This window comes from Oikopleura dioica, chromosome 2 (genome assembly GCF_907165135.1).
Source record: "Oikopleura dioica chromosome 2, OKI2018_I68_1.0, whole genome shotgun sequence".
Taxonomy (NCBI): domain Eukaryota; kingdom Metazoa; phylum Chordata; class Appendicularia; order Copelata; family Oikopleuridae; genus Oikopleura; species Oikopleura dioica.
In genome coordinates, this window is record NC_137292.1 from 389,099 (window position 1) to 406,918 (window position 17,820).

Consider the following 17,820-nt stretch of genomic DNA (forward strand, 5'->3'; position numbering starts at 1 on the left):
TTATAGGGAAGTTGTTTGTGAGAAATCTGCGGTGGCATCGTTTCTTTGAGAAATATCTTTTTCATCCTCAGAAATTTCATTCCCTTCGCTCTCAATTTTCGAAAGATCTTTATTTTTCGCAAAATAAGAAGCAGCCAAGTAGCACAATCCAGCCGTTGCTTTCATCGTCAGTGCTTAAAAATGAGTTTAAATAATCAACAATTTTCTTACGCAAGACGAGAAAAGCATGAACAAGCCCTCGATTGTCATGAATCAAGCAGTTTCCATCGGAACCGTCTTTCATTTCACTCCAGACGACGCAGGCTTCGTCGATGACAGCACCAACGACGATCGGAGCAGTGATGCTTCCGAGCAAGCACAAGATCAGGTTCAAACTCGCTGCGGTCGTCTTTTCGTCAGAATTGAATTGGCGCAAATAAGCCGTCTGAAATCAAAATTCTTATTTCTATTTTAATCAAGCCGAAGATAACCTTGACGATCGGCAAGGGAGCATACGAAAACGCAAAAACGAAAAAGAAGCAAATAGTTATTTTCCAAAGAGAATCGCACTCAATAGCGTTTTCACAAAAGCCATCAGCAAGAGATTTGGCCACAGAATCCTCATTGTCGCATCGACAATTGGTCAAATTGAAGTCGAGACAGCCAGCATGGCAAGGCGAAAAGTAAGTGATCGCTGATTCCTGGTCGCAAACTGGTTCGAAAATTTCGTTTTGACAGGAACAACCCGAACGGCAAGATGATAAGTTGGAAAAATTTGAGAGAATCGAGTCTCCGTTTTTGTCGAAAACGCCGAAAATTTCTTGATTGTCGCAGGGAAATCTGTACATGCTCGGCAAGTACACCACCGATGCTGCCATTGAAGTCAGGAAACAAATGAAAAGCAACTTGCTGCTCTGCAATTTGAAAGTTCCAAAGGGAATCGGGATCAGACATCCAATAAGACCTCCGAGAGCGCATACGCCGCCGCAAAGTCCAGCTACAGAGGCGGAAATGTTGTATGTTTCTTGAAGAAGTTTCATTCCGTAGCCCATCAGAGCAGCTTATTTTAAGATTTTTATCGCCAAATTTCTTGATTTTTATTAAAAAGATTCTTTTAAAAAGTCAGAATGAGAAGATTTGAAAATCTTTCCTGTTGTAAAAAGATCGCAAATTCCACCAATCGAGCAAAACCACCAACAAGCATTTTTGAGCACAATTTTCGTCGCCTTCAATTCGCTCCCAATATCCGTTTTCTCGCTTCTTTTCCTTCCTGGCGCCCCGGGTAGAACTCTCGGGTAACCAAACAGAAAGGGGAAAGTGAGACAAGCAATAAAGAACTGTATCAAAAATGGCAGCCACCAGGCCCCGATCCAATTTGGATCGCTCGGGTCAAGATCAACGGAGCCGTGTAGAGAAATATCCGTCCAGATGCCAAGGAAAAAAACGCTGCTGAAAAGTCCAAGCAGAGATCCAGCGACAGTACCGGCGTTGCAGATTGTTATATTCACTCCTCCCTTTTGCTCGTTTGTTTGGTCCTCTGCGGCTGTTACTCCTTTAAATAGAAGGTTCAAAATATAGCAAATCTTGATCTAACTCGCCTCTTGTCCATAAGACACTGTTACCGATTCCAGTAAGAAGCCCAGCGATGATAAAACAAGCAAGCCAGCTGGACTGATCAATTTCTCCAAAGAACTGATTATCTTTAGAAACAGAGCAAATATTCGGTTCAGACTCCTCCGCGCCTAAAATCGGAGCATTCGGAGTTACAAAATGCGGAATAAAATTGAGCGCCGCACCGAGAGCAATGGCTGCTCCGGCTGGACCCAAAGAGCCGCCAAGAGAAATCTTCTTCGCTAACCAACTGGATGGAAAGGCAAAGGCAAGATAGCCAATGTCATAGGCAGCCATGATTAAGCCGGATTGCTTCGAGTTGAAACCAAAGCGTTTTTCAATTGTTGAAATTGAAGCTAAAAGAGCGCCGTATGGGCCGAATCCAATTGCGGCGATAATCACGGTGAGGAAGAAAACAAACCAATTCATCGAGTTCAAACACTTGAGAAAAAGTCATTTCCTAGTAAGAATCATGCAAATTTATACCTGCAAAAATTTAAAATAGAAAAAGAAAACATATCTTCCTTCTTCTTCTTTATTGCTCTGATTAGTTTTTTTAACATGATTTTTCTCTGAAAATTCTTTATTGAACATATTTTCTTCTCTCATTTTAAAGCAAAAGGACGGCTCTTGAACTTTTTGTAATTTTCTGTTAGACTTCATTGGCAGGAAACTAGCCGGACAGCCGGAACTTGAGCTCCCATCCGGTGGATACAGGCCTCACTGATATAGCTTGAACCCGAGGTTGATAAGCAAAGCATAACACCGTAGCAAGAATAAAGCATTGAAATTCCTTCTCAAAAAGCAAATACGAGCACGTCACAACTTCAAGCTATTTCTTTTACTGACCAATCTTCATCTTCAAACTCAACGAGAAACTTTTCAATACAGTGATGGAGAAATGATTAAAAAAGACATTGATGGCTTCCTTTTTTAAAACAAAAAAAGTCAAAGAAAACTATTTTGTTTTCGAAAAATTGACAGGAAGAGAAAAATAATGCCGGGAAGAAAAAGGCTTGAATTCACGTTTTTAGCCTCGTTGGTAACCATATTTAAATACACCTCTGAGCTAACTCTTCCCTTTACAATAACGGCCATGTCTTCTCCTCAAGATGGCGGCACTGTGGAATCTGTCTGTACGTTGAATGGATCAGTTCCAGTTGAAAATGCGGGGAAATCAGGAAACAACGATTTTGCCTGGACAGATGAGCAGTACGGAAACATACTCGGAGCATTTTTCATCGGCTATTCAATTTCTACCATCGGATCTGCTTTCGCAACGCAGAAATATGGGTTTTATCCGTTGATCAAGGTTTTGTGCTTCGGAAGTGCAACAACAACGCTTCTTTTCCCATTTGTCGTCAGGAGATCCTACCAACTCGGATGTCTTTTACGAGTCCTACTTGGCATCTTTTCCGGTCCATATGTCCCCGCTTTGCAAGGATCATGGTACTGGTGGGGCATTCCCAGCGAATTAACGACGAATATCGCGATTCAATCGGCTGGCGTGACGATCGGGAATATTCTTGGCTCAGTCGGAAGCGGCATGATAATCGATTCATTTGGCTGGGAATACTGCTATTACGTCGCTGGAACTTGCCAGATTTTCGTTGGTCTTCTCTGGGCGGCTATGGTTGATCCTAAGCCAGACAGAGAAAGAGAAGCATTTGGCTTTTGCGGGATAAAGAAATTGAAGATTTCAAGTAGAATGTCAAAAGAAGAAAAATCTCTGGAAGGGACAAGAAATTCTTTACTAAAAAAAATAATGATGGCTTTTTCTTGTCCAAAAACAGATAAAACATTCTCGACCAGCATCACTTCTTACAACAGAACTGCGGGATATTCCTTTCCGATCGATTATAATAGACCCTCAAGTCCTCCTCGCTCTTCTAGGATTATTCTCTTTTAACTTGATAATGAGCAGCACGATCAGCGTTCCGACATATTTGACACGCGCTTTCGGGTTGCCACTTTCGATAGTGACCTACGTTTTTGGAACAGTAGCGCTTGGATGCTTGATTGCTAGTTTACCTTCGGCGCTAATAGGTAATGATGAAGAAGATTTTAAAAGTATGAATTTTTCCGTTTAAAGTTGATAAATTACGAAAAAAGTACAGCACGACTTTTGTTCGAAAATCAATGATTGTATTTTTCTGGATTCTGATGCTCCCGTCAGTTTGCTGCATTAAAATTTTTGGTTGCAATTTTGTTGGAGTGTCCGTCCTTTTTTCTATTTATATTATTTCAACAGCTGCTTGCGGAAGTAAGTGATAAAGTTCGACGATTGATCTGATCGAATTAACAGTAGCCGGAATACTGCCAATTGCTGCTGAGCTGTCTGCAAATTTCGGCCCGATTGTGACTGGTTTCGCCGGTGGCATCGGCAATTTTGCGGGGTTCGCTTCCACTTCGCTCATGGTTTACCTGCTCAAAGACAAAAATCAAGGTAAGTCGTCAAATCAGACGTATCGAGTGTATATATAGATGACCCCGCCAATTGGAACCAGTTTTTTGTGGCCCCGGTTGGTTTCTTTACCGTTTTCATGGGCTTTTTCCTTGCTTTTGGAAAGATAGAAGTTCGACCGTGGGCGAAGAAAAGAACGACAAATTTTCCTTTTCTGCTGAAATGAGGAAAAAAATACACAAAAAACAATTTCACAATTTGTTTCAACTTTGTTTTTCTATTTAGCTTTAACGAATTTTTTCGCTTTTGCAACAGCATTGCCGAATTTCTTCTTCAAGATGACTTGCTTAGTTTTCTCAAGTCCAACATAGTAGGGTTGAGGCAAATGACTCCCGATCGGAAAGTCAGACTCGTCGAAAAGCGGAAAATCAGTTGGGCCGTGATCATCCCCAGAATGTCTAAAGAAGTGTTTTTCTCCTCTTTTCGTTAACAGAAAAAAACATAAATGCTTGCCTGAACCAATAAAGTAGATCAAGCACTTTCACAATGGGATCGCTAACAAGTCGGATTCGCAAATGCTTCTTTACTCTAAATTTTTAGAGTAACATTATCGGAAAACATTATCGGAGCAACAAAAATTTTCCGAGCGAGAAAATTAACCTTTCCTTGAACAAATCTTGAAGCGCCTGATTCCCAATTTTCGGGGCGGCGACACTCACAACTCGAAAATTCTCATTTTCATACTTAGGCGCTGATTATTGGCTCCGATTTTTTTTCATTTCTATACAACAGCCATTTTCACTGAAAATTTAAAAAGTTCATCCTAGTTTTCGAGCCAATCCTAAGGAAGCGCCAACTAAACAGGCAACTGCGCCACCAAGTGAGTGGCCAACAATTAATATTTCGTCGACTGGTTTTGTTTCCAGAGTTGAATCGATAAAACTTTCAATTTTCGGCTTCAGAGCTTGAAAGCACTCGTAGAAACCGCTGTGAACGCGAGCTTCAGTTTCTTCAAATTGAACTTGGGAAATCTTTAAATCTTGCCAGACGTCTTGAAGCTCAAGTGTCCCGGCGATGGTGGCGATCGCATAAGTTTTTCCCTCAACACCATCAATAGGCTTGTCTTTTGCATACATTAAGATGGCATCGGAGCCCGTTTCTTCGTCTCGGATGACTTCGAACTCGAAAAACTCGAATCTTTGCAGCAATGAAGCCAAAGAAGACTAAATTAAGATTATCACTGATAACAGATATTAAAATTCTAGAACACCTTTTCGAGCTCACTTCCATGTTGCGTCACAATCTCAGTAAATTTTTTGCTGTCACCATTTTCAATTCGTGCTTCAGAGAGACTCTAGAAACGATTCTCAGTTGAAACGGGTGGTAAAATAGTATTTTTACTTGACAATTGTAAGGAAGTGCAGATAGCCGAATAGAGAATTGAACTTTTAGGATTTTGTCGATTGAGATATTTTGGTAGTTCTCGTCTACCCACTCTTGGGCGTCACTGTTGAACCACTCTTTTAAAAAATCAGCACAACCCATTTTAGATGAAATGCTTCCTTTTGAAGACTCGAATCGCATCAAAAGAAGAGACCGGAAATCGATATGATAAATGCTCAGCTCATAATACTTTCTATTGTACTACCATTAATTATGCACCATAATGGTAGAGATTAACCAACGAGTTATAACTTATAAGTCTTTCCCTCATGTCAGATCATTTAGCAAGAATCAAGAAGAAATTCTTGAAAGCGAGAATAAGTTGCATAACAAAATCTATATTACAAATAATTTATTTGAAATAAATTATGATACTTATTGTCAATAAACCGATAATAGGAAAGAAAAATCTTAGGGCAATTCTTTAATTTTCGCTTCTAGCTGTCATATGAAAAATGAATTGATGGATAAATTTCTGGTTCTGCTAATTCACTTAATTTGCTTACTGAAATGAAATGTGCATAAAACAAGAGGGAATCAATCTGATGCAGGGTTGGGTGACGTTTTTCATTGATTTGCCACCGGCTTTGATTATCAGATATTACCTTTTTCTGACAGTGGCAAACTGTCACCGCCCTTGTCGTTAAATATTCACTAATCTCCCTCTTTACGAGCCTGAGTAACGTCTTATTTTTACTGTAAAGATGATTCTGTAAAGAACTTCTTGCACGCGTCCATCATTTCGTAAGTAACGTAAAATTCTCTCTTGAGAGGAATTCTAATTTGCGATCCTGAATGGTCGATGAGATTGTTTTGGAGAATAAATTGGGAGTCTTCAATTCGGTCTAGCACCATTTGGTGGAAAATTATAGACCCGTCGATTCGTTGATAGGCGCCAGTTACGGTTAACGGTTGAATAAATTCAAATTCTGAATGCAGGAGGACTGAAATTTAATAACTTACTGATAATCTTTGTTCTTTTTAATAAACCTTTTTCAAAATCAAAGTTGCCTTGTAATCCTTGATTTAATTGATCTTTGATAATATCCCATCCGCTTTTGTTCAAATATGTTTCCAATTTCAAGCGTTTTAGGAGCACTTCGATGTTGTTCGCTTGAAATTCTTGCTCGTCATTTTTTGGATTGAGATTCAAGCCAGCCAGACTCCTCGGGTAGATGATCATTGTTAACATTGTGAAGATTTGTTCGAGTATAAAATATCTTTGCAAATCTAGGTCATCGTTATATCTAAGATCATTTTTAATAGCCCATCGAATAAGCACTGTTATGGCGATTGGTACATCAAGATTGCTTTCTTTCTGGTCGAGAACATTCTTCGTTAGATTTTTGAAGTCGAAAATAATAACGATAATAAAAAGAAATTTTTCTCTTTTTCATTAAGAAATTCATACCCTTAGTTCTTGCATTATCTGTTCTCTTTCGTCTTCTTCGAGTGGTTTGAAGTTCAAACTTTGAACATAAGACTCCAGGCTGTCTCCAGGGTTCAACCATCTCCCTAGTCTTCATTTCTTTCCATATTCATCATATTCGGTCTATTAGTGTTCATTTCCAATAAATTTGGTCTTTCAGTCTGCATCTCCATTATATCTGGCTTAAATTTAATTTTTTTCAATAACAATTTTTCAATAAAATTGAGCGTCTCTTTCTCGATTGATTTTCAGGAAGGAAATTGTGCTTCTTTCGAAAGTTTGCTTTTTACAATCATATTTGCTTTTTGAGGGGGAATCTGAACGTTTCTGATGAATTTAGGGTTAGGGTTTCACAAGCCCTAGCAATTAATGCCATAACCAGAGTTGGTAAAAAGTATACTTCACTCGCCCTTCGGAATGAAGTATACTTCAGGGCGTTGCAGGGCGTTGAAGGGCGTGAAGTGTACTTCCGCCCTTCCCTCTGCTTCAACCGCCCTTCCGCCCTTCACTCTACTTCAAATTGGTTCTGTCGGCCATCAGAATCCATCCGCCAGATTTTTTTCAAATTTTGCGCTTATTGGCTCTCAGGCGCCATGATTTAAATCACGCTGATTGTGGCAGATGAAGTGGCAGCTAAAGTTTTCGATAAGAACCGATAGGGCGATGCTGCTGCGGGCCCTTTTCGCGGTGCCCCGCGTCGCGCGAGTTGCGACATGCCTCTAGTTATCGGATGATTTCAAGATACCAGTAAGCACTCGTAAAAACATTTTTTCAGAGATGAAAGATAAGTGTCTGATAGAGAACATATCGAAAAAAGAATGACGGGGTAAGACGGGCCTAGAAGATCTGCCTATTTGAAGGATAAATTCCATGTTTTTCATAATACTCATTGATTTTTTGCGAATTTTTCTTTCATATTTAAAATCAGTAGGTAAGAAAACATACTTGTCTGTAAAATCAGGAAAAACGGATGAATATTTCGGGTACATATGAATATTTCGGGTTGTAGTTGGGAAAGCGAAAATGGGGCCCTCGCGCTCCCGTGATAGTCCCTAGCCAAAACCATTGCCAAATAGACTATTTGAAATAGTCTATTCATTCACGTTTTCGAAGCTTTCCAGAACATGTTTTTTTTTTGTTATTTTTGGCGACGTTCGACGACATTAAGTGACATTCGTCGACATTTGGCGGCATTCATGGACATTTAGGAATATTCGTCGACATTTTGGGACATTCCACGACATTTAGCGACATTCGGCGACATAGTCAGTGCCAGCCAAATCTTTATTTTCAAAACAAATTTGCTTGATAAAGTTTATTTGATAAAAGTCAGTTGAAATTTCAAAGGCCTTCACAGTACAAAAAAGGTTTTACGCATAAAAGTGTTGTCGACACACACATTTTTTTAAACTCTTTCAAATCTCCTAAAGCTAGCTGTCTTTTCCGAGCATTTCGATTACCTGCGCCTGAGCTCTAGAAAATTCTGCTAGCAAGGAAAAATTGATATGAGTGGAGCGCGAAGAGAAGGGGCATGAAAAACGGGTGAAAATACGGTTCCGAATCGAGAAATTTGAAAAAGAAAAAGAGAAGCGTCCAATTTTTAGGCTTGAGCTTGTTTGATGGCAGCAGATCGTCGCTTGAGTCGTCGCTTCTCACCTCGTCGCTTTCGGGCAGCTTCTTTATCGTAGCCCTGCGACATCGCTGAAGAATAAATTAACACGGGTCATCGTTAAAGGGGGTGAGGTACCAAGTAGATAAATTTAAAAGCCGTTAACTGTCTATTTTTGCACAAGAAATTAATATTTTTCAAGACTTATCACCAAAGTCCCTATCTAAAAAACACGTTTATGATAAAAGGGAGGAGAAAAATAGCCCAAAATTTTGGATAAAACTTCAAAAAACGAGTCCAAGATTAATTGTCTTCAGAACACTTGATCTAATTCAAACCATTACTTGTCGAGTTAACCCTGAATCGACAATCTTTACCCGATTTTCCGGAGTCTTTTCGACAATGATGGCAAAAGCCAGTTGAAAAAGATGGGGTACCCGATTCGAACCTGAAAGAATAGCAGCTTTTTCCTCAGCTTCGTTCGCTTTTCGCTCTTCTTCAGCCTTCTCTCGCGCTTCCTTGGCGAGTCGCTCAGCCTCGACCTTGGCCTTTTCCTTCTCCATTCGAGCGTTTTTCTGCTCTTCTCGGAGCTACAGCAATTTTAGCTTCAATAGCTATTTTGTCAACTTTACCGCTTTTCGGTCGTTCATTCGTCCTTCAAGAGAAGTGATGTTTTCCTCATCAGCAGCTCGCTTTTGGAAGTGATCGTCGCACATTCGCTTCAACTCGGCCAAATCTCGCTCGAGTCGCTTCTTTACGAAATCGTCATCCATCGTTGAAAATTTGCTCTAGAATCGAAAATAAGCCAAGATCCCCCGCTTTATCTCTTCTATTATTATCGTCATAAAATTACGAATTTACACAAAAAATTTGAAAATTACCTCGTTCCTCGACAAGCAAAAATTGAAAAAACAAGGGTCGGGCCAAGGTGGATCCGCAGAAGACTCAACAGCTGTCTCCCCAACAGAAATCACGCCAGCTCTTGTAGCCAGGTCACAACAGCAACTGATGAGCTAACAACTTGCTGACAGGGCGCTTTTAACTCTTGTTAGCCCTGTTTGTTGGAAAACTCGTAAATAATAAAATTATTGTCAAGATATACTGTCAAGATAGAATTGTCCTGTTTTGACATTATCATGATTGCTCATGATAAAGTTTTCTGGAAAAAAAACGATAGATGGAAAATTAAAAAAGATGTTTCCAAAGTATACTTTCCGCCCTTTCACAAGTAAATAATATGTTCTTCCTTGATTTCAAAACAAAATTTCAGCTGAAGAGAAGGAAGAAATCAAGACCAGAAAGCGCCAAAAAGAAAGCAGAAAACCTTCGATTTCGAAAGCGATTTTTAAAGTAATTTGACGATTTTTCTTCATATATTATATCTTGAATAGATGCCATTTTACGTGGTCGAAAACGGGCGAGGTTTCAAATTTGGCGACGGCTTGATTGTCAAAAACTCCAAAAAAGAAGAATCAAAAGAGGAGGAACTTCTTGAGCCTGAAGATGTACTTCTTGTTTTTGACTTTCTTTAGAGAAAAATTAAGGGGGTGGTGGTCGAGAATCAGACTTCTTTTGACAAAATTAACGCAAAATTCTTCTTAAAAATCTTATTTTTTCTAACCGAAAATGGGTTAAAAAGGGTTCAAATTATGTGGGCGACTTGGTCTGAAAAATATATTTTGTCAAAAAATTGTCGTTATTTTGGGTCAAAGTGGACCTGAAATCTCATTTTATGCTATTTTTGAGAAATCATTTTCGGCTTTTTGATAATTTTCGGCTATTTTAGGCGACTAACTTGCCTAAACCATAGTTTTTGAGCTAGAAAAAAATCATAAAAGAAATATCTGAAGTTTATTCTTTGAAATACTGAAAATAAATGCCGAAAATCAAGAATCCTAGATAAATTCTCGACCACCACCCCCTTAAGGAAATGTCGGGTTTGCTAGACGCAAAAGAGCAGGCGAAAAAGAAGAATGAGACGTCTGAAGAAGGGTCAGGATCGGATTCGGAAGAAGAATCGGAAGAAGAAGGCGATCTAGAGGATGTAGAAATGTAAGAAACAAAGATGGAAAGGAGAAAGAAAGAGTTGTTTTTCAGAGACCCGGCAGAAATAGAAGCTGCGCTAGAAGTAGACGCGGACGATGGTAAGAGAGCTATTTTTAGAAATGGTATATGAGTTGATTGAAGGCGATGACAGCAATGACGACGACGCGGAGGAAGACGATCTTATTTGAGTTCAAGTATCTTCTTACTCAGCAGAATACGAGCTGAACTTTGAAACTGGATTTTGAAAATGATTTATTTGAACTCGGAAACAGCGACGAAATCGGATCAGAACTGGACAAGGGCCTTGATCGCCTCGACTGCGCAGTGGAAGACGAAATGAAAGGTTTTCGATTGCCTGCTCATTAAAATGAATTTTGTCATTCAATTTTGTATTCAGATAACAGCCAGCAGGTGATTTATCTGACGGACATCAGTCACTCGGCATCGATCGCTGGCGAATTTACCGATCAGGACTCGTACATGCTCGACGAGTTTCCTGATCAAAATGGCGATCAGACGTCTTACCTGCTTGTTTAATGCTCCATCAGTACGAAAATGATATTTTTAAAAGAATAAAGAAGATGACAAATGTACTTGCTCTTGATCTTAAACATTTATTATAAAGCGCCAAAAAGGTTGTTGCCATTAATGAGATTCGCCATCTTTGAGTCGTCCCAGAAGCCTTAAGTGAAGGTTAAAAAGGAGGAAAATGAGATCGATAAACCAAATTGAAGTCATAAAAGAACGACTTCGTTCTTTATTAACAAAAAGGCTGTTGTTAAAACGATTGAGATTTACTAAAATGATTGTTTCTACGCTCCCTTCCTTACGTCGTTTTTGTCAGTAAAATTCTGGAGAAGTTAGCTCTAGAGCCTAGAATAAGGGCTAAAAGTACCAACTTGTCACCGAACCGACTCTTATTAGCAGTTGGGGTCCGTGTACAGTCAGTTTAAATCCGACGAAAATGACCAACTAACTGAGAAAGTCGGGGTTTGGCAACCCTAACTCTAGAATCCAAACGGTAGTAGGGGCCCCCTATTAGGGTGTTATCATTCGAGCTGCCCCGAACCTTAAAACTAACCAAGGGGGCTTCGCTCCCCGGACCCCCTTAAGAGTTACCAGTCCCTAGCCCTAACCACTAGCCCAGATTCTAAAGAAATTGAATGGCTCGAATCATAGGCTCGAATGATAGCCCCTCTCTTCGATCAAAACCTGGTGATGGAGATCTCTTTCCGACGAACATCATTCCGTCCAAAAACTCGTTGTACTCGTCGGCCGATCTTTGTTGTAAATTGAGCGGATTTGCGCTAACGAAATTGATGATCTTAATTTTCTTGTTTCAAAAAGTTAGTCCTCGTTGATTTCAAATAAGTTTTGAAACAAGTGCCGAAAAAGCGAAAAAAGTGAGGTTCATTTTCGTTTTTTTGTTTGATGCGCCGCGTAAAATGTAAAATAGCTTCTGAAAACGAAAAGGGGGTGACGAGGAGATTGGCTTTGATTTGAAATGTACAGGTGATCAAAGATTAACAAGGACGCGGTGAATACGCGGTAGCATTATTTTTATATAGCATTATGGATGAAGAATTGCCATTACTGTGCAATTAACTGTCTCTTGTACCGATACAATCATCATTTCAGTCAGCATTAGTATTCAACCCTTCGCTCTTGTTAACGCTATTTTGTCTCTCAGTATCATTTGCTTAATTCACAGGGAACAATGTCTGGGAGAGCAAAATGAACTTGACGGTACCGTAAAAAAACTGACAAGAGCTTTCTACGCAGGTTTCCGACCTCGGGCTTTGATGAAAATCCTATGTTGATGATTTTTAGCGACAAAATGTATTTGGAACTCTTGAGACATGAGAGGCAAAATGGATGGGTCCGCTTATATTATAAGCCGAGATATATAATTAAATGATCATCTGCGTATAATTCTTTATTAAAAATTGGATGATCCACTTTTCGGACCGTCTGCCCGGCAATCGTGTTCCGCTCTTAATTTATATTTTCTTATTTAACAGACATGACAAAAGATGTCTTGTAGACTTGAGGTTCTTTTTCCCCCGTTTGAACTTACTTTAATTTGAACTAAAGTTGAGTTTCAGAAACTGCTCTTTGATGATGCTCAAATCGACCACGTCTTATGTATATCAACTTCATTAAACTTTGATTAAGAGCAGCTTTAGCGATTCTTAAGGATTATTCTCCGAAAAGGGTTTATTCAGAGTTCACTTATTAGCGTACAAAGTAGGCTTAACTCGCATTGGCATCGTGTCACTAAGACTTTCTTACAGTAGGTAGTAGTCTAATTCTTCATTTGTTTAGTAACATTGTATGTTTTGTAAAGACTTAATCTTTTAATGTCATGAATTTCAGCTAAAAATAACTTAACACTTGCTCTCAGTTGGTAGATTTAGACATTCTGTCAATTTCCACAAGAGTCTCGGAAAAATCAGTCTGCTGCTGCCGATCCAATTGGCGAGTCATTCAGAATAATACGGTACAAGAAAGGGAGTACTCATTCTAGCAGTCGATCTGCTCAAGGAAGTCCCAATTTTATGGGATTGAGCTTTTTAATTATTCAAGAAGGTAGCATTTTTAACTGTTTTTCGTTTTTCAAAATGTATATTTTCCAAATTTATTTTGACAAAAGGTGGAAATTTCCGAACAACCCTAACCCTAATCGTCCGTTTTTTCCCTTGAGCAAATAATTCCAGACTTTTCAATAAGATTTTTCGAGTCGCAAAAGTCGAAAATAATTTCGCGTTGAATGACGTCATCACTCGCGCGCGAAAGACGCGTTTTGGCTCAAAAGTCGTTTTCCTCACAAAAGTCCTTTTGACGCGCTTTTTCTAAGGTGGTGGAGGTTTTCTAGCCCACTTGCGCCTTATAAACCCTAGAACACCATACCTTTTCGGAATCAGCAGGAAATTCTAAGAACTTTGACCCTTTTAGTTTTCGAAAATTCCACTTCCGGTCCGATTCTAGAGCCGGAAGTTGGCGAAATTTAGGAGTTAGGGTAAAGTTTGACATATCAAATTGATGCTCAGAAGATTTCCTTTAAATTAAAGCAAGAATCGATCCCGACCGCGGTCAAACCAACCGGTTAAAACTGAAAAAATCATCAATTTATGCGTTTTTTCATAATTTTACCGGTTCGATTGACCACGTTTGGGACTGTTTCATCTGACATATTGATTTCAGGATGACTCAAAACGTTCGAGCATCAATTTGATATGTCAAACTTTACCCTAACTCCTAAATTTCGCCAACTTCCGGCTCTAGAATCGGACCGGAAGTGGAATTTTCGAAAACTAAAAGGGTCAAAGTTCTTAGAATTTCCTGCTGATTCCGAAAAGGTATGGTGTTCTAGGGTTTATAAGGCGCAAGTGGGCTAGAAAACCTCCACCACCTTAAAAAAAGCGCGTCTTTACAAATAATGAAGCGAGAAAAGCAAGAAAAAAGAATTTTCTGTAAAGAAAAAATCGAAGTGTAAACCGCTGAGCGGTCGCGAATGCTTGTGTTTTACTTTCTGCGAAATGTGTGAAACGAAATTGATCTTTGGCTTTCTTTCTTTTTTCTGTCTGTTGTGCTGAGCTCAAACACGAGAAAAATATTTATTCTTTTTGACCTCGATTCTTGATAATTCATTTTCGAACTGTTCAAATTTCAAAGAGAGGGTTGATAAAGAAAAATTCTAGATGAATGAGGACGACGACGTCCTCTTGATCGACGATGATGTGAATTCGACTCTGACGGATGACGAAGAGAGAGAGCTCATTTAGACGTTGGGCTCGGCAACATGAGTAGAAAACCTGAGTCACGGTAAAAGGCCGTAAGCTGCTCTTTCAGGAATCTGAGTCAGGGTTTCTACGCAGGTTGCCGAGCCAAGTTCAGAAAATACAGGAATTCAAGCTGGCGATGAACTGTACAAAATCAAAAACGAGTTCGAGTCGCTCAACTACGAAATCGTCCAAAACCGCATCCGCCAGGACGAGCTTCGGCGGCACAATAAGACTTCTTCGACGACGAAAGAGCTGGAGAGATGGCTGATTTGCTTCTTTATCGGTGCTTTGACCGGCGCGATCGGAGTGGTAATCACAGTCTCGATCGAGGCACTTTCGGGATTGAAGCAAAAATGGCTGAATAACTTGTTTCACCCAAGGCAGGGATCTTTATTTCAATAGCTTCTTTGCTCGAACTTCGAGCCTCGAAGAAGCAAACGGCTTCTCGATTTTCACTAGTAAAATAAGTCAGAAACGAGAATATTGCGCATATTGATCCTTGATGAAAGAGAAGTCGAAAGCCACGTGTCCTCCTTCGTCCCCGTCCTCGTCTGGTGCTGGCTGGACACTTCCTTCGTCCTTATTTCCGGACTAATGTGTGCCTTTCTCGCGCCAGTCGCCGCTGGCTCCGGCATTCCTCAAATCAAATGCTTCCTCAACGGCGTTCGTTTCCCAAAAGTCATTCGTCTAAAAACACTCATCGTCAAAGTTCTTGGAATCATCCTGGCCGTCTCTGGCGGCCTCGTCTGCGGGAAAGAAGGGCCGATGGTCCACGCTGGCGCCGTTTTAGCGGGAGGTATTTCGCAAGGAAACTCGCTGTCGCTTGGAATCACGACGTCGATTTTCGAACATTTCAGAGATGATCACGAAAAGAGAGATTTCGTCGCGGCTGGAGCTGCCGCTGGAGTCAGGAAATGGATGAAAATAAATAAAGATAGAGATCTTTTTCTGGCGAATTATTCAATAAATCGCCATCTGCGGCTTTTCGAAATGAATAACATCTGCAGTTTGGGAGGAATCCTTCCAAAATAAAGCCGCAAGCTTCTTTCTATTTTTTATCCAACTGAAAGCGCGGCTTTTGGCGCCCCCGTCGGTGGAGTTCTCTTCGCGCTCGAAGAAGCTGCTTCTTTCTGGAACCAGCCTTTGACCTGGCGCATCTTTTTCTGCTCGATGACTTCGTTCATGAGCCTCAACTACGGACTGACAGCGATGAAGACTGATCTTCAATTTGGGAATTTCTCCGCCGTTGGTTTGCTGAATTTCGGCAAGTTTGATAATTCAATGTGGTATTATTACGAACTGCCGCTTTTTGTGCTCATGGGAGTCATCGGCGGTCTCCTAGGAGCTTGCTTCGTCCAGCTGAACAAAGTAATCACAATCAACAGAATCCATCTTCGACCGAGTCGCCTCGCGAAAACGCTAGAAACCGGCTGCATCGCCCTACTTTCTACTTGTGCTTACATCGTCATGCTCTACGTAAACCCTTATTGCCGCGACGAAACGGAAGACGGACCAGCTGGATCTGCGATTAGCATGAAGGAATTTCAACATTTGCGAATGAACTGCGGCCCGCATCAGTACAACACCATGAGTTTACTTTCGTTTGGAACGCCAGAAACTGCTGTAAAGGTACATTTCTCGGCGGATCACTGAGAACCTGTGTTAAAACCTGACTCAGGTTCTCCTGAAAGGCGTTTGGTAAAAAGCTTTGTGGGAATTTCAGGGCCCTAACTCAGGTTTCTACACAGGGTACCGAGCCGAGTTTATCAGATAAAGAAATTTATCGAACTTTTAAGGCCATGTTTCACGAGCCCTACGATTTCTTCCATTCTACTACCCTTCTCATCTTCTTGCCAATCTACTGGCTTTTGGCTTGCCTAACGTATGGCATTTCAGTTCCCTCCGGTCTTTTTGTCCCTGCTCTGCTGTGCGGAGCCACTTGGGGCCGACTCGTCCACATTCTAATGGCGACGATCTGCGGCGTCGAGAAAATCAGCGATCCAAGCGTATATGCTCTCGTCGGTGCTGCTGCCGGTTTGGCTGGCACTGTCAGAATGACGCTCTCCCTCTGCGTCATTATTATCGAAGGTGAGAAAAAAGAACGAAAAATGAAGAAACGAGGCCCTTTTCTTTCTAGCGACTGGGAATTTGACCCTTGCGTTGCCGATTACAGCTGTTTTAATCACGAGCAAAGCTGTGGGAGATCTCTTCAACAAGGGAATCTACGATACTCACATCCATCTCTGGGGAGTGCCCATTCTCGAGTGGGAACCACCACCGAACTCAGAATTGATCAAGGCGACGGGAATCATGTCCAAACCAGTTGTTGGCTTCAGATCAGGTAAAAAAAGGTTTGAAAAAGGGATGAAATTGGTCTTTTAAGTCGAAACTGTGAGAAATCTGTACAACGAATTGGCATCATCGAACCATCAACACAACGGATTCCCGGTTACTGACGCTAATAACGGCGACTATCAAGGATTAGGTAAATTTCACTAGAAGTTGTCCTTGATTTCGACTTTTTATTTGAGTTTTACGAAGTCACATTCTGCTAATATTGAAAAATCGCTTGTTTTACGACCCATCGCGGCCGCAGGATTTGCTCTCGTTGACCGAGCTCAGAAGTGCTTATCCGAGGTACTTTTCAGTATCAGAGACGGGAATCGAAGAAGTGGATATGGACAAACTCGTCGATCTCAGGAATGGTTAATGAAAATCACTTCATGAAAAAGACCAGAAAAAATATTTCTCCTTTTTCTTCATGATGATTTTTTTTCAGAGATATATTTGATCAAATCTTATTAACATTAATCAGACCCTATATCAACAAGTCCGTCCACATGCTGACAGTCGAAAGCACCTTGGAGAGTATTTTCCGACTCTTTCGAGCTCTTGGGCTCCGTCATGCCGTCGTCGTCGATAAAGCCCTCAAACCGATTGGAATCGTCACCAGAAAAGGTCTGTTCCGTTAGTTGTGGATGAAATCCCTTCCGGCTTTCATTCCCTATTTAATTATTTTCTTCAGACATCGCTCGTTTTCGCGCAGAGAACGAGGCCGTCCATCGAATTCCAATTGACGAGTTTCGTCAATCGCACGTCTACTACGATTGATCGGCCTTTTTCGATTTGTACAAAGAAAATTAAGATACCAAAACGCCTTCAATTCAACCTCATTTACCTTCATTCGCCAATCTTTTTATACTTTCAAAAATATCTTATTTCTCATTCTCTCTTTCATCCATTTTTACACTGTTTCAGTTTGAGCTCCAACCCTGTCTTGTTTCAAAAATATTGAATAACAGAAATAAATTTATAGCGATACCCTTATTTTCAAAATTATGCTCTTACAGTTCCGACAAAATCGCATTTACTCATTCTTCATTCTTGTTTTTACACTTTCTTTTATTGAATAGTTCTAGTCTCATCTTATCCTTGTTCATTCGTGATTTCTTGTTTATGTTTGTGTGTCGCTAAAATATTTATTTATTGAAACTCGAAGCTCAACTTTTTCGAC

The 17,820-nt window shown here is 40.4% G+C and overlaps 4 protein-coding genes and 2 long non-coding RNA genes across 6 annotated transcripts; 3 read left to right on the top strand and 3 right to left on the bottom strand.

Moving 5' to 3' along the window:
• Nucleotides 1–2,019, bottom strand: LOC145696091 (solute carrier organic anion transporter family member 4C1-like). Its single transcript, XM_081773077.1, has 5 exons — nucleotides 1,602–2,019; nucleotides 1,280–1,531; nucleotides 471–1,039; nucleotides 211–424; nucleotides 1–173 (listed from the first exon to the last, which is right to left on the bottom strand). The coding sequence occupies exons 1-5, from the start codon at nucleotides 2,017–2,019 to the stop codon at nucleotides 1–3; spliced, it is 1,626 nt and encodes a 541-aa protein (XP_081629203.1).
• Nucleotides 2,020–4,812: 2,793 nt separating this feature from the next.
• On the bottom strand, nucleotides 4,813–5,550 carry LOC145696093 (uncharacterized). Its single transcript, XM_081773079.1, has 3 exons — nucleotides 5,396–5,550; nucleotides 5,265–5,348; nucleotides 4,813–5,217 (listed from the first exon to the last, which is right to left on the bottom strand). The coding sequence occupies exons 1-3, from the start codon at nucleotides 5,537–5,539 to the stop codon at nucleotides 4,813–4,815; spliced, it is 633 nt and encodes a 210-aa protein (XP_081629205.1). The 5' UTR covers nucleotides 5,540–5,550.
• Nucleotides 5,551–8,288: 2,738 nt separating this feature from the next.
• On the bottom strand, nucleotides 8,289–9,435 carry LOC145700249 (uncharacterized). The gene is made up of 4 exons (XM_081777502.1): nucleotides 9,357–9,435; nucleotides 9,108–9,263; nucleotides 8,924–9,065; nucleotides 8,289–8,567 (listed from the first exon to the last, which is right to left on the bottom strand). The coding sequence occupies exons 2-4, from the start codon at nucleotides 9,246–9,248 to the stop codon at nucleotides 8,467–8,469; spliced, it is 384 nt and encodes a 127-aa protein (XP_081633628.1). The 5' UTR covers nucleotides 9,249–9,263; nucleotides 9,357–9,435; the 3' UTR covers nucleotides 8,289–8,466.
• Nucleotides 9,436–10,436: 1,001 nt separating this feature from the next.
• LOC145699984 (uncharacterized) lies at nucleotides 10,437–10,689 on the top strand. The gene is made up of 3 exons (XR_014134118.1): nucleotides 10,437–10,527; nucleotides 10,573–10,619; nucleotides 10,663–10,689. It is a non-coding gene; the product is annotated as an uncharacterized LOC145699984 (long non-coding RNA).
• A 17-nt stretch (nucleotides 10,690–10,706) lies between these two features.
• Nucleotides 10,707–11,114, top strand: LOC145699985 (uncharacterized). The gene is made up of 2 exons (XR_014134119.1): nucleotides 10,707–10,864; nucleotides 10,919–11,114. It is a non-coding gene; the product is annotated as an uncharacterized LOC145699985 (long non-coding RNA).
• A 3,209-nt stretch (nucleotides 11,115–14,323) lies between these two features.
• LOC145696097 (H(+)/Cl(-) exchange transporter 7-like) lies at nucleotides 14,324–17,816 on the top strand. The gene is made up of 10 exons (XM_081773083.1): nucleotides 14,324–14,346; nucleotides 14,387–14,674; nucleotides 14,816–15,214; nucleotides 15,374–15,935; nucleotides 16,103–16,394; nucleotides 16,444–16,647; nucleotides 16,690–16,791; nucleotides 16,838–17,002; nucleotides 17,118–17,264; nucleotides 17,332–17,816. The coding sequence occupies exons 1-10, from the start codon at nucleotides 14,324–14,326 to the stop codon at nucleotides 17,415–17,417; spliced, it is 2,268 nt and encodes a 755-aa protein (XP_081629209.1). The 3' UTR covers nucleotides 17,418–17,816.
• Nucleotides 17,817–17,820: the final 4 nt, after the last annotated feature.